Genomic DNA, 15,421 nt, shown 5'->3' with positions numbered 1-15,421 from the left:
ACTTATAATGCTAGAAACATGATAAATAGAAGATAGTTTTATTTACTTATTTACTTCTTTTCTTCTCTTCGACAATAATCAATTAATACTTTCTTATGTAATACTCCATAATAATGACCATTTTTTAATAATACAATTACTCGATTACCAATTCTATCAAATATTAAATGAGCCAAACTTAATTCACTATCATGATTTATAAAAATAGGAGAATAATCAATAAATTGGATTAAATTGATTAATTCTTCAAATAATTCTTCAATTTCATCATTTCTTTCTATAGATCCATAATTAAAATAATCAATTTCCATAAGACTGGTGAATAAATTCTTTAAAATATTTGCATTATGCTTTTCATAATTAATGATAATTTGTCTTTGATTTAGTTTGGTATAGTTCACATCAGATGATAATTTACAATATATTTCATCAACAATGTTATATTTGGTAATGAATTCTTGTAATTTATCCAAACATAATTCCAATTCGGAAAAGTATATCAATCCAATACATACTTTATTTTTAATTAATGGTAAACATCCATCTAATAAAGATTTATCGGCCAATAGTCTTAATTTAGAAAGTAAGGTTCCAATAGGTACGTATGGCGCATCAGTTATATCGATGAATAATTTGAGATCTGATCCATCATCATGCATTAAATCTTCTACAATGTTTAATTGAGTTGATTTCTTTTTTGATATTGGTGATTGATAAACATCACTTTCTTCTTCCTCTTCCTCGTCGTCATCTTCCCTAACACATGAATCCATATCAGTTATGATATCTCCAGCTGTCATGAATGGATCAATGGCTTCGTTTTCAGCAGACATGAAGGGATAATCATTCTTAATCAATAATGCTTCATATAATGAATGTTTCTCTAATAATCCCGCACTCCAATTAGCCACTGCAATAGCTATAGAAATCGGTAACACATAAGTATAAGAACTGGTTAATTCAAACAAAATAGTTACCAAAGTTATATTCATTCTTGTCACCCCTGCCATGAATGCTCCTGCACTAATCATGGAATAAATACCAGAGTCAACACATCTACCATCTTCACGATCAGCTGAACAAATATACTTCATAATTGATCCACTTGTAGAAGTATTAATATCAGTAATACTTAAATTATATTTAAAATTCATATATTGAATGAATAAGGAAAATATTCTCCCATATAATGCTCCAACCACCATAGATGGGACGTAAATACCACAAGGTAATTTCAAACCGAATGTGACAAAAGTTAAAACCACTTTTACTATGAATGCAAATAATAATGAGTTTAATTCGGTGATGTATTGAGGATGAGTAGTTGGACATAAAGTTGAATCTAATTCCACATCACAAGGAGTGGCTAAATCCAAGACTAATTCTGAAGATGCTTGTTTTGTATACCTATTCCAAAATGTGATTAAACCCGTTAGTAATGAAATACAAAATACTTCAAATAAAGGATGATTTTTAATTAATTTTAATTGACGAAATTTCGTAGGCCACCATCCCACGAATTTAACGAATAACGCTCCAAAAATCCCACCTGAAACTCCAATACTAATGAAGAATAATAATTCTATCGCATTCCAATCTGAAGTATAGTTCAATTCAAACAAAACAGTCTTACCTGTACCGTAAGGGTTTAAAAATTTCAAAAATAAAGTAGACATAATAGCACAAAAGAAAACTTGGAATAATTGATGAGAAGGTAAATAATGATTAATTTCTTCAAGGATGAATAAAACACCACCTAAGGGTGAACCAAATGCTAATGCTACACCAGCAGATGCACTAGCTGATAAGATTTGTTTCTTTAATAATTCATTGTTATAAATGAACGGGAAAAATCTAGTAGCGATATTTCCTACTGCCGTTGCTAAATGAACATAAGGACCTTCTTTACCTAATGCCATACCTGAGGCAATGGCTAATATTAAAGTGATGGTTTTGGTAATTAATGTATAAGTTCCTAAAAATCTTCTAATCACGAATCCTGATAATATGGTTTTAACTTCAGGTACACCTGATCCATAAGCGGTATACATTACTTTTGGAGTTATTTGAAATTCTGGTGATGATAATTTATCATGAACTTCATCTTTACTTGAGTTTTCTCCACTATTATTAGTTGTAGTAGTAGTAGCCACATTTTCTTGATTATTAGTTATGGCGGTTCCACTGGTGATTTTAGTAGTTAATGTAATAAGGCATGCAAAATGAGCTAATATGATGGTTAATATCACATAAATTAAGAAATCAAATCTGAATCGATTATAAATAGGATGATCTTCGAATAGATTTGACCACGATATCCAATCTTGGCATTGATCTTGGATATTATTCGATTTGAAAATGTATCCTGATTTAAATACATTCATGACATGCAATGGAGGAGAAGGATTATTATTATTGATGGGTGAAGATTTTGGTAAACAACAAGAAACTTGACTTGCAAACCAATTTGTTTTACAATATCCATGTTTGAACCCAACTAATAAGATTTCAATCTTATCAATCGTATATGCAATCAAAGAGAATACAAATCCAATAATAACAATTAATACCCATTTCCCCATTACATAATAAATCTTATAATAAAATGGGATAGGAACGATTGAAGTTTGACCATTTTCAACTTTATATTTTTCATTTTTAAATAATTCGTAATTAAATTTATTAGTCAGTATAAAAGCTTTTGCCCAATCTATAGTGGTGAAATCATTATAATAATTTCTTAATAATATGAGAGCATTTGGACCGATACTTAATAATTTAGTGGAGATCGATTGATTTGAAGCATCTGTATAAAGCGAAGTTTGCTCATTTATATTACTTATGACTTGATCCAAGGCAAATACTGAATTATTACCTGGAGTTAAAAATGATGATGAATTCCGAGGTAAGATAGGTGATCTAATATCGATTTTACCAAGAGATTTGATTTTTGGGATTGATTTCTGATGATGATTTTCTGAATTATGGGAATAGTTTTCAAGTACAGATAAACTTGGAAATGCCTTAATGGTTGATCCATGTTGATTCGATGATGAAGTTGAAGGTAATAGAAGTAAATTTGAATTTGAAATTGCGTGGTTTCTAATATGATGACGAGAATGAGATTCAAGAGTTAATGGTGGGATATGATTAGTAGTGCCAAACATCTGACGTTGTTTACCTACATCATTACCACCATCAGCCGCTGTGAAAGTAAGTTGAGGCAGTTCCAAGGGGGTATGACGAGGGGTATGGGATGGTTGTTTATTTTGATTTGATGATGAGTCTTTCTTCATCGATGATAGATATAAATAAAGGTATGAGAATGCAAGGAAAAAAAAGATGATAAAAAGTAGGAATGATCTCTAATGATATGAATGAATGTATAGCCCTTATGAATCAGATTTGATATACTTGAATCACAACTGATATACCATTCAAATTCAAAATTGATGATTGATTTGTTGTAATTGACTACCAAGACACTCCGGAAAAATTGGTTTGTTTTGATCTAAAATGGAATGGTTATGTGCAGGTTAGACAGATGAATTTCTTAGTGATTACTGATAACCATATAAAGTATGGTTGATAAGAAAGATGATGATTATTCAATAGTATTGATATATGTAATGATGTTATAATTATATAAATGACAGTTAAACATTATCATTAGTTACTAAAGTATCTGATAAGATATAACGATATATAATTAGGTTTAAACAAAAAAAAAAGACGAGAATTTCCACTACGTCATAATCCCGTGACTTTAGTAACTTATTATAGTAACTTAACATATAAACAAACAAATAAAGTAAAGAGATTGTTATTATGTTGTTATGTAAATGAAACAGTTTAACTATATAGACGGTAAATATAACCCATTCAGTATTCAAAGAGTTAACTATGTTAAATATCCCTTGACCGTGTTCAATGTTATGTTTTGATAAGTCAGTCAAAGCAAGCCAGGAACTACATATCATGACTTTGATAAGGATACATGGATTAATCTACTCTACATACAATAGTAAACATTATACTAAATGAATATAGTTTAAAGTTATTGAAATAACTAAAAATTTCATTATTGTCACTAAATTTAACTCTCACTATACACAGCTCTCACAATTTCAAAGGGCGAATGAAAATTTGGTTCTGTAAAAATCTGGGGTAACCCAAATTGGGAAAAAAGAATGTGAAATAATAGAACAAATTTAATGTGGAGACATCAGCTTAAACGAGGTCATTGATACTGTAACAGGTAGACACCATATACACACTATAATCGATACATGTAGATCTAATTACTATAGGTTAATCCGACACAACAACACCGTTATTATTATTTATTTATTTAGAGTTTTAGATTCATTCGTTATTTATATAATTTTATATTTCCGTTAAACTGTCATATGAAAAATTTAGCGACGCTGCCGACCACCAAATTTTTAGCGGTAAATTTTTTTTTTGATTTAACTTTTAACTGAAACCGGACTAAATAAGGCAATTTCAAGGTATTTATCCTTGATTAGGATAAATTATAGTTATGATCTAGACTCCAGTTTATCCTTTCCCCTTCATTATCAATTCTACAGCTCACATTGGCCCATTTACTCCGTATTTATAGTATCTTCTATTTTATAACCATACCATTTACCTCTTTTATATACTATAAACTCCACTCATACTATAAATACTCCACATTCTACACAATAACACAACCATTACTAACTCAACCTAATTATCAATATCAGTTCATTTTCGTTTCCCGTTGTGTAAAAAAAATATTTGTTGGTGTTTTTCGGTATTTCAGTTTTTTAACATTTTACCCCGGAGGTTTATGGAATCGCATCACTATTTTATTTTAGCTTACAAAATGTGGTATAAGGTACTTCATATCCTTACCTTTTTATACTCCGATTTTAGTCAAATCAGCCTAACATTGCCGGTTTCTTTCCAGGATTGGATTAGATTATACTTACATTAATAATCCACACTCTTACCAGCAGAATCGTTTAACCATTTTTTTGACTTTTTGACTTTTTTTGAATTTTGTATTACTTTATTTATTTATTTTTTTTGGTTTGATTTTTGACTTGATTTGGTGGGGTTATAATTGGTTTAATTTTGCCTTGGTATAAATAGGTTTCATAATTCCTTATTTTTAATTTTTATATATATCGTTAGTATTTCTTTATTTGACTTTTATTTATTTGGGTTTATCAATCTCTCTATTGAAAAATTTATCCTATAGCAACTACTACTACCATGGCTCAAATTACTAAAATTAAGGTTAAAGAACCTATTGTTGAAATGGATGGTGATGAACAAACTAGAATCATCTGGCAATTCATTAAAGATAAATTAATCTTACCTTATTTAGATATCGATTTAAAATATTATGATTTAGGTATGGAATATAGAGATGAAACCAATGATCAAGTTACAACTGATGCTGCTAATGCTATTTTAAAATATCAAGTGGGTGTAAAATGTGCTACCATTACTCCAGATGAAGCTAGAGTTAAAGAATTCAATTTAAAAAAAATGTGGTTATCTCCAAATGGTACCATTAGAAATATCTTAGGTGGAACTGTTTTCAGAGAACCAATTGTCATTGATAATATTCCAAGAATCGTTCCAACTTGGAATAAACCAATTATTATCGGTAGACACGCTTTTGGTGATCAATATAAAGCTACTGATATTTTAGTTCCAGGTGCTGGTGAATTATCATTAGTTTTCAAACCAAAAGATGGATCTGAACCTCAAACTTATAAAGTTTATGATTTTGATAGCCCTGGTGTTGCTTTATCAATGTATAATACTGATGAATCAATCGTTGCCTTTGCTGAAAGTTCATTTGCTTTAGCTTTAGAAAGAAAATTAAATTTATTTTCATCCACTAAAAATACTATCTTAAAGAAATATGATGGTAGATTTAAAGATATCTTTGAAGGATTATATGAATCCAAATATAAACCATTATTTGAAAAGGAAGGTATTTGGTATGAACATAGATTAATCGATGATATGGTTGCTCAAATGATAAAATCTTCTGGTGGTTATATAATCGCTATGAAAAATTATGATGGTGATGTTCAATCTGATATCGTGGCTCAAGGTTTTGGTTCATTAGGTTTAATGACTTCAGTATTAGTCACTCCAGATGGTAAAGCTTTCGAAGCTGAAGCTGCTCATGGTACAGTTACAAGACATTATAGACAACATCAACAAGGTAAAGAAACTTCTACTAATTCAATTGCATCAATTTTCGCTTGGACAAGAGGTATTATTCAAAGAGGTAAATTAGATTCAACTCCTGAAGTTACTAAATTTGGTGAAGAGTTAGAAAGAGCCACCATCGAAGCTGTTTCAAAAGATGAAATCATGACTAAAGATTTAGCTTTAACTCAAGGTAAAACTGATAGATCTTCTTATGTTACCACTGAAGAATTCATTGATGCCGTCGCAAAGAGATTAAACAAAAACTTAGGTTATTAAGTATGTGATTTCCTCCATAAGTTTAAATGTAGTTATTATTATTATATTATTATTATTATTTATATATATTCTTAAAAATGACATAAATTAAATAAATCAATCATCATTTATCCGTAGGATATTCGGTATATCTGGTTTGTCGTGTACTTTGTTCAAAATCATGACAGAGAAAAAAAAATCTTTAGTATAGCGAAATATGACATAGGTCTGCTATAGATTATAACACATTTTTACCCTAAATCGAACGTCAATTCTTAGTGGTTGTATAATTCCTTGTAAAATAGATGTATCATTAAAGTAAAGATACTATACAACAATGAATGTGGGGTCTATTTTAAATAATGATACACCTCCAAGTGATCATGAATCAGAATCAATACAACAAGTTCAACAACGACAAGAACATGAAGAACAACTTAAAAGAGAACAACAACCATCATCTATAACTCGAAAACAAGATATACAGAATTTATCTAATCCTCAAAGACATTCCATTACTAGTATTTTAAACGAAGCAACTCCAACTCCAACCCCTGCTCCTCCGGCACCAGCTCCAATATCTGTTGTTGCTGCTGCTGCGGTTGAACCGACTCCTGCTTTGGCTGCTGCTCCGCCATTATCACCAGTTGTATCATCATCAAAAGTGGCAACTGTCGTCGAATTCCCTAAGCCAATTGGTGCTGTTTCCGTTCATAACCTTAATAATAATAACATTAATACCGTGCCTCATCCTATAAATGGTCATTCAACCACTTCATCTAGTACTACCTCATCTCCATATGCCAGTAAACGAAATTCCATAGCTAATATCACTAACGATAGAGATGTTGATATAACCACTGGAAGAGAAACTACGGTTAATGTCAGTAGAAATTCAAGTTTATCTGATTCTCCCAAAGTTTTACCAAAACCAGAACCACAGTCGCAACATTCAACATCACAAGTAATATCATCTCCACTTCCTGAATCTAATGAGGAAGATGTTGATGAATTAACTAAATTAAAAGCATTAAAGAGAAAAACTAAACCAAGACGTTATAATACACCTCCAATCTGGGCTCAAAGATATATACCTCCTAATCAAAGACATAGATATAATAATGACGTCAATATTAATAATAATAATAACAATAATAATAATAATAATCCTGACATTCAAAGTAATGGGAATGGTAATGTTAAATATAAAATCAATGATACTCCAGTTTTCGATTATACTACTACTAGAAGTCTTGATTTACAAGTTAGTATAACTGGAGTGATACCTCCATCATCATTTACAAGAACGGTTGCCGAATGGATTTATGCAAATTTTTCCAATATAACTGAAGAGAATCGTAAATATGTTGAATTAGAATTAAAATTTGGAAAAATCATGGATAAAAGAACTGGTAATAGAATTAATGTCGATGTGGTTACTGAATGTATTTATACCAATCAATCATCAACATTTTTTGAAATGCAAGTGGAAGAAATTGCTTGGAATGATATTAGGAAATTTTTTGAAGAATTGGAGAAGAATTATCAAGATGAATTAAGATCAGGTATACCTGATTTATCAAAACCAAGAAGAAAATTTAATATGTTAGATTCTGATATCACTGATACTTTTTATCAAGTTGGTAATCGTGGTGAACAAATTAAACGTGTTAGAGTATCAAAGGATAATAATTTGAATCCTCCAAGATATACTGCTATTGAAAAACAAAGAGTGGCAGATTTATTCATTCATAATCCTTCATCAATGTATGATTTAAGATTATCATTATCACTTGAAATGCCAGTTCCAGAAAACAATATCGAACCAATAAGAACCAAGAATAAACCATCAGGAGTTAGAGATAAAAAGAGAAATACATGGACTCATGCCCCAACTTTAACTCAATTTGATTTAACTAGAGTTTTAATTCCAAGAGAAGCAAAGAATAAACATGGGAAAACAATTATAAATCATGATGTCAATTATGAAGTTGAATTAGAAATTGATACTTTGGAAGTTTTCAATGCCATTGATAAGATTGTAGCAGGAACTGATGCTTATCGATTAGAAGAATTGGTGGAAATCTTTATCAATAACGCTAGAATATTAAATAATAGAATTACAAAATTAGCCCTGCCATGAGGTTATCTTCATTCATCCTTACAAAAACAATAACAGTGTATATCTATGGTACAGCATGTGTGTGAGAGAGAGATTTATATCTTTCACCCAAACTTTTAAATTTGTATATTTAAAACCCCACTGTATTAATTGTAAAAATATATAAATTAACTATCGTAATACAATTAAACCAACGTGTAGTGAAAAATTTTGTTGTTGACCATAACGCGAAAAATTAAAAATAGTGAAACTCTCCACCAAATTATTTTTCAGATATTGGAAGAGGGTATAGCCACGTTAATACGATATAACAAGGAAGAAAGATAGTACTTAGAAGAATATGTTGAAGTACTTTATTGGATTCGTATTGGTGGTACTTATTCTAGCATATGGTACTATTATCTTCTTTTCTCATACTCCAAGATTACCATTCCCTAATGAAGCAAAATATATAACGAATGACAACAGTTCAAATACATTATATGATTTACCTCCAAGGATAACTTCTACTTCAACTCCACATAAGAATGAAGATGGCATTGTATTGAGTATTGTTATTCCATGTTATAATGAAACCAAACGTTTAGGAAAGATGTTGGATGAAGCAGTGGAATATTTAGTTGATAATTATAATCATAAATTTGAAATATTAATTGTTGATGATGGATCAAGTGATGGAACTGATAAATTTGCATTAAAGAAAGCTACTGAATTGAATTTAAAACCTCATGTATTAAGAGTTATTCAATTACAACAAAATAGAGGTAAAGGTGGAGCAGTGACTCATGGTTTATTACATACTCGAGGTAAATATGGATTATTTGTTGATGCCGATGGTGCCACTAGATTTTCAGATATTGGTAAATTAATTGAATTTATGAATAGTTTAAAACCAAATGAACCTGGTGTTGCCATTGGATCTCGTGCTCATATGGTAAATACTGATGCTGTGGTTAAAAGATCATTCATTAGAAATTTCCTTATGTATGGATTACATACCTTAGTTTATATTTTTGGAATTAGAGATATTCAAGATACTCAATGTGGATTTAAAATGTTTAATTTTGAATCTATAAAAAGAATTTATCCTCATATGCATACTGAAAGATGGATTTTTGATGTCGAAGTTTTATTATTAGGTGAAATTCAAAAAATTAAATTAAAAGAATTACCAGTTAATTGGCAAGAAATTGATGGATCAAAAGTTGATTTAGCAAAGGATTCAATTGGTATGGCTATTGATTTAGTGGTTACTAGATTGGCTTATTTATTAGGAATTTATAAATTAAATGAATCAGGAAGATTAAATAAAAAGAATTTATAAATTAAAAATCATTTACATAGATATAATTATAATGTATAAAACTACAGAATATAATAATAATCATAAAAGATAAAACGTTATATATTTAAGGCAAGATGCCCCATGGCGAAGTCTATTTCAATACGTATGGAGGAATAGGACGGATAATGCAACACATTTATAAAATTAATAAAAAATCTCCTAGATAAGTATATGTTAATATGAAGTATCATAAAGAATCCATTATTGGTATTCCTATAATATTCGAGAATAGGTCAAAAATCTGTAGGTTAGATTCAAAATTAAAATTTTAATCTTCAATTTCCTTAATAAGCTATAAATTAACGTCAACAGTAGAGTTTTTGAAAATCGTTGTAGCTAAGGCTAAATGTTAGTAAAATGATCCTAGATAGAATTAGGTATTACCATGTTTAATTAGAAATTAGTTATCGGTGGGACAAATATTGGGTTGACCATAATATTGGTTGGTTCGATGAACAACGCATTAGGATAACACGAATAGATGAACGATGGTATGATATTTTCAGAAATGTTCAATCGTTATCTTCCCTGTTCCCCTCCAACTTTCCTCCCTTGATATTATATACAGTACACACTAAGATTATGAAGATTTAACTACAGAATGTAATAATTATAACATATAAAACTTTATATATATTAGCTTGAGACGGAAGGAGCAGGCGTAAGTAACTGTTATTCCAATACACACGGCGGCATACGACGAATAGTTACGGCGACATACGACGCATATTGCAATAGCTATGGTGTTAGTAATAATCTCCTATATAAATGGTGTGAGTTAATACCAGGGAAACGTAACAGTAAGGCGTGCCGTAATAAGGTAATAAGGTTAATAAGTAAGTTATCGACGTAAATCTATATACCTAAATACTATATAGATTATTAACTTTGAATTGACCGACGTGTAAGAAAATCAGCAGCAGCATCAAATTGAAATAGGAACTAAATGTTAGTAAAATTATCCTAGATAGAATTAGGCATCAAGTTGAATTAATGACTATAGTCTGCGGAGTAACGGATTGGCTGAATTAACGAAATTGTTTCAGTGATAACAGCTGGGAGTAACACGATTGGAAGGACGAGTAACGTATTCGTAAAACTTCAATCAAACTAGGTCTAAATCATTATCATTATCATCTCCCTTGACACTATATACAGTCCACACGGTCAAAACCGTTTTTTAAAGAAGCGAAGAAAATTATGGCGTCTTTTTTTTTTGATCATGTGCAATGGTCATATCACTAAAGTATGGGGTAAAATCAAAATTAATTAGAGATAATATCCCTAATTGAAGTATGTACGAGTGGGTTTATTTAATATGGGTCAATTTAACATTATTTATATATTACAAATGAAATTCCTATGCTTTTCAAATAATTTTATAAACTTTTTCTTTTACAATTTATTCAATTCATTATTAAGTCAATTGAGTAACTAATTTACTATGTCTGTTGCAGAAGAATTTGAAAAGGCAAATATCGCTTACGTGGCTCAATTCGATAAAGGTCATTTACCTTTACCTCCAGGTAGGCAAGTTGCTGTGGTGATTTGTATGGATGCTAGAATTGATCCTGCTGCTGCTTTAGGATTAACTGAAGGGGAAGCTCATGTCATTAGAAATGCGGGTGGTAGAGCTTCTGATGCTTTAAGAAGTGTGATTATTTCTCAACGTTTATTAGGGACCAGAGAAATTGTCGTTGTTCATCATACTGATTGTGGTATGTTAACTTTCAATGATGAACAATTGAGAGGGATAGTTAAAAAGGAAACTGGTCATAGTGTTGATCATTTTGCTTTCTTACCATTTAGTGATTTAGAATTAAGTGTGAAAGAAGATGTTGATTTCTTTAAAAAGAATGATTTAGTGTTGGATGTTCCAATATCTGGTTATATTCATGATGTTAAAGATGGAAAAATCACTAAAGTTGCTTGATTATTTGTTTGGGAGTTTTGGTGTTTTGGTGTAGTTAGAGTGGGTGAATTAAGTTATGGCTTTTCATTTAGTGAATTTTCGTTATTGAACTTTTCTTTTCTTTTCTTTTCTTTTCTTTTCTTTTCATTTATATTTAGTGACGTTTTCAATTCTTATTCAAAATGAATATACCTTTATCATAAACTATAGTTGTAACATATATTATCACACAAAGGGATGATTTTTTTTTGCACCCCATACTTTTAATTTGAAGGGCTGTTAAAGTCTATTTTGAGCCGCACTATAGATATCCTGCACACAACCCAGTCTAAAAAAAGACAGACAGAGAGAAAAATATCTAAGCAGAAAAAAAGAGCCAAATGGTATGAATTAGGATTGGTTAATTGAAAAGATTACAATCTTTAAGATTTCATATCTAGACAGTTCTTATCAAAGAGAAGGAACAACCATACTAACGTTAGTTTGAGTTGAAGACATTTAAAAAGAAGAATCAAGCAATTGTAATTCAAATATAATCAAAAAAAAACATCAAAAAATAATCATACAAAGGATAAATTTATAGACTAAATCCCCAAAAGAATAGACAAATGTATGTTAGATTACCATTTGACGAATTAAAAGTGGATCCTACTCAGAAAAAGCGGGTGGCTTATTTCTATGATCAAGATGTGGGGAATTACTTCTATGGTACTGGTCATTGTATGAAACCTCATCGTATTAGAATGACCCATTCTTTGATTATGAATTATGAATTATATAAGAAAATGGAAATATATCGAGCTCAACCAGCCACAAATTTAGAATTAACTCAATTCCATACTGATGAATATATTGATTTCATCGATAGAGTCACTCCTGATAATTTAGGCTTATTTGAAAGAGAGCAGATTATCTTTAATGTAGGAGATGATTGTCCTGTGTTTGATGGATTAGGTGAATTTTGTAAAATATCATGTGGAGGATCAATGGAAGCTGCAGCAAGAATGAATAATGGTTCTTGTGATGTGGCTATAAACTATGCTGGTGGTTTACATCATGCAAAGAAATCAGAAGCTTCAGGGTTTTGTTATTTAAATGATATTGTCCTTGGTATAATTGAATTATTAAGAGTTCATCCTCGAGTTTTATATATAGATACCGATGTTCATCATGGTGATGGGGTTGAAGAAGCATTTTACAGTACAGATAGAGTCATGACATGTTCATTCCATAAATTTGGTGAATTTTTCCCTGGAACAGGTAATTTAAATGATATTGGATTACTGAAGGGGAAATATTATTCAGTTAATGTTCCTTTAAGAGATGGTATAGATGACGCTTCATATAAATCAATCTTTGAACCTATAATACTGAAAGTTATTGAATGGTATAGACCATCAGCTATAGTATTACAATGTGGAGGTGATTCATTAAGTGGTGATAGATTAGGTCCATTTAATTTATCAATGAGAGGTCATGCTAATTGTGTAAGTTTTGTTAAATCATTCGATATACCAGTTATGGTCCTTGGAGGTGGTGGTTATACCATTAGAAATGTGGCAAGAACTTGGGCTTTTGAAACTGGTATATTAAACAATGTCATCTTACCTAAAGAATTACCTTATAATGGATATTATGAATATTATGCCCCGACATATGAATTAGATGTTAGAAGTTCAAATATGAACAATGCTAATTCAGAAGAGTATTTGGATAAAATACTTACTAGTGTTTTAGCTAATCTTGATAATACCAAACATACACCATCAGTACAAATGAACGAAGTTCCATCCTCATCCTGGAATTTCGATGATGATGTAAATGAAGACGATGAAAAAGATGCCATAGATACAAATGGAGGTTCACAATACGCCAGAGATAAGGCTATACAACCAGATAATGAATTCTATGATGATGATGATATTGATAGAGGAGAGAAAAACATATCTGACAATGGTAATACTAATACCAATGGAAATGGAAATGGTGTTGCAACAAGTAATGGAAATGGCAGCCATAATAATCTAGAAGAAGATACTACCATCAATAATGGTAATAAAAGTAATAACGTGACGTTAACTGACGACGAAGTCAATGAAATTGAACAATTAAATGAGGAAGATTAAAAAAGTACCTGAAAATAAACAATTTTGTATATATTAATATTGTATCTATTAATTTTTTGAATATATATCTATCTATTAATTCTATTTAGGTTGATGATTGATTTCCAATTATTATTATCAATCCATGAGGTTTACTTCCCCAATTATTATTATGAGAAATGAATTTATTAGCAATTTTGCAATATATTTGCAAACTAGATGTGTAGTCAAGTGGAATTATCAGTACAAAGGCCACAAATAATCATGATCACTACAACAGCAGTATAAATTACTGTTATAATGTTATTTATTTGACGTCTACTCATGTTGGTGAAACCTTCATAAATATCGATAATAAAGAACCAGTAACAGATTTTAAAGTGAATAAGCAACATAGGAAATAATTCAATCCAAAATATTTTATCAGAAAATCCAAAGATTGTACCCCATAAAGCTCCAATTAATGGTAAGAAATAACAAAATATCATCATCCAAATAAGAATTGATGGGATAGAATTAAGGCCATCGATACAATTCACATCATTTGGTGATAGATCAAAACAGTGAATTAATCTAAGAAGTGATTTCCATAATTTAGTGATCACAGCTTTTACAGCTTGATAGGCAACCACTTCATAATGAGTTGTAGATGGACCCGTAAGGTGAGGCCAATTCAAATTCTAAATTTGCAGATGATTGATAATGATCAATCATATGTCTATTATATGATGCTTCCGATTGATTGATGGCTGACATCTTTATATTTTTGACTTAATTGATTATGAATAACATTTGAAGTTTGGCTGCCATTTTTGACTGTCAGTTAAGGAGTGCTGCTTTTAGGGATCATAGACTTTTCGCGCACTATTTATTTAAGAATAATATTTTAATTTATGTTTCTTTACTCTGAGGATCTGATTGAGAGTAGAAACAGACGATTTCTAATTTGTTATTATAAGTTGGAACACATCTTCAATTATAGTATTATAAAATGAGATGGTAAGGAATATTTCTTATGAAACTCCTACAGATATAAGTCCCCCACCCTATGATGATAATTGGGTTGAAAATTTGATTGAATCAGAATCATCAACCATTCCTAATAGCACACCATCTACTGTCATTCCCATTGATTTGCTGATCATCACCAATGGTTTCTATAGAATAATTAACAATATTAAAAGTAATATCAGAAATTTCCATCCTCAACCAGTTGTTGAAACTACTACTACCGAACAGTATGAATGCATTCATTGTGACGATGTAAATAGAGAGGTTTGTTCTACATTAATAACATTAAGGCATATGTTAGCTTATCATTTAGTTGCCGTCTTCTTTCTAAAATTATATTATGATAAAAGAGCGGAAGAACTAAGTAATCTTATGTAGGTGCTTATAATTGCCAAAAATATATATTAGTGATTAATTTAGCATATACTCATTGAATATTGCTTATT

The 15,421-nt window shown here is 30.3% G+C and overlaps 7 protein-coding genes across 7 annotated transcripts; 5 read left to right on the top strand and 2 right to left on the bottom strand. All coding sequences in view use genetic code 12, as the record gives it.

Moving 5' to 3' along the window:
- Positions 1–50: 50 nt before the first annotated feature.
- Positions 51–3,167, bottom strand: GEF2 (Gef2p; the record flags this gene model as incomplete). Its single annotated transcript, XM_064905261.1, has 2 exons — positions 51–692; positions 762–3,167. The coding sequence occupies 2 exons, from the start codon at positions 3,165–3,167 to the stop codon at positions 51–53; spliced, it is 3,048 nt and encodes a 1,015-aa protein (XP_064759946.1).
- Positions 3,168–3,656: 489 nt separating this feature from the next.
- On the bottom strand, positions 3,657–3,980 carry DFJ63DRAFT_315237 (uncharacterized protein; the record flags this gene model as incomplete). The annotated part of the gene is made up of 1 exon (XM_064906511.1): positions 3,657–3,980. The coding sequence occupies one exon, from the start codon at positions 3,978–3,980 to the stop codon at positions 3,657–3,659; it is 324 nt and encodes a 107-aa protein (XP_064759945.1).
- A 1,285-nt stretch (positions 3,981–5,265) lies between these two features.
- Positions 5,266–6,501, top strand: IDP2 (isocitrate dehydrogenase (NADP(+)); the record flags this gene model as incomplete). The annotated part of the gene is made up of 1 exon (XM_064905262.1): positions 5,266–6,501. One exon carries the CDS (start codon positions 5,266–5,268, stop codon positions 6,499–6,501), a length of 1,236 nt encoding a protein of 411 aa, XP_064759944.1.
- A 316-nt stretch (positions 6,502–6,817) lies between these two features.
- CET1 (polynucleotide 5'-phosphatase) lies at positions 6,818–8,623 on the top strand (the record flags this gene model as incomplete). The annotated part of the gene is made up of 3 exons (XM_064905277.1): positions 6,818–6,886; positions 7,172–7,399; positions 7,478–8,623. The coding sequence occupies 3 exons, from the start codon at positions 6,818–6,820 to the stop codon at positions 8,621–8,623; spliced, it is 1,443 nt and encodes a 480-aa protein (XP_064759943.1).
- A 319-nt stretch (positions 8,624–8,942) lies between these two features.
- Positions 8,943–9,926, top strand: ALG5 (dolichyl-phosphate beta-glucosyltransferase; the record flags this gene model as incomplete). Its single annotated transcript, XM_064905267.1, has 1 exon — positions 8,943–9,926. The coding sequence occupies one exon, from the start codon at positions 8,943–8,945 to the stop codon at positions 9,924–9,926; it is 984 nt and encodes a 327-aa protein (XP_064759942.1).
- Positions 9,927–11,391: 1,465 nt separating this feature from the next.
- Positions 11,392–11,880, top strand: DFJ63DRAFT_323618 (uncharacterized protein; the record flags this gene model as incomplete). The annotated part of the gene is made up of 1 exon (XM_064907536.1): positions 11,392–11,880. One exon carries the CDS (start codon positions 11,392–11,394, stop codon positions 11,878–11,880), a length of 489 nt encoding a protein of 162 aa, XP_064759941.1.
- A 293-nt stretch (positions 11,881–12,173) lies between these two features.
- On the top strand, positions 12,174–14,088 carry RPD3 (Rpd3p). The gene has a single exon (XM_064904257.1). It carries the CDS (start codon positions 12,468–12,470, stop codon positions 13,983–13,985), a length of 1,518 nt encoding a protein of 505 aa, XP_064759940.1. The 5' UTR covers positions 12,174–12,467; the 3' UTR covers positions 13,986–14,088.
- Positions 14,089–15,421: the final 1,333 nt, after the last annotated feature.

Source organism: Scheffersomyces coipomensis (genome assembly GCF_036884675.1).
Source record: "Scheffersomyces coipomensis strain NRRL Y-17651 chromosome Unknown DFJ63scaffold_7, whole genome shotgun sequence".
Lineage (NCBI taxonomy): Eukaryota > Fungi > Ascomycota > Pichiomycetes > Serinales > Debaryomycetaceae > Scheffersomyces > Scheffersomyces coipomensis.
The sequence above is the reverse complement of the archived record's forward strand: the minus strand, read 5'-3'. Positions and strand labels throughout refer to the sequence as shown.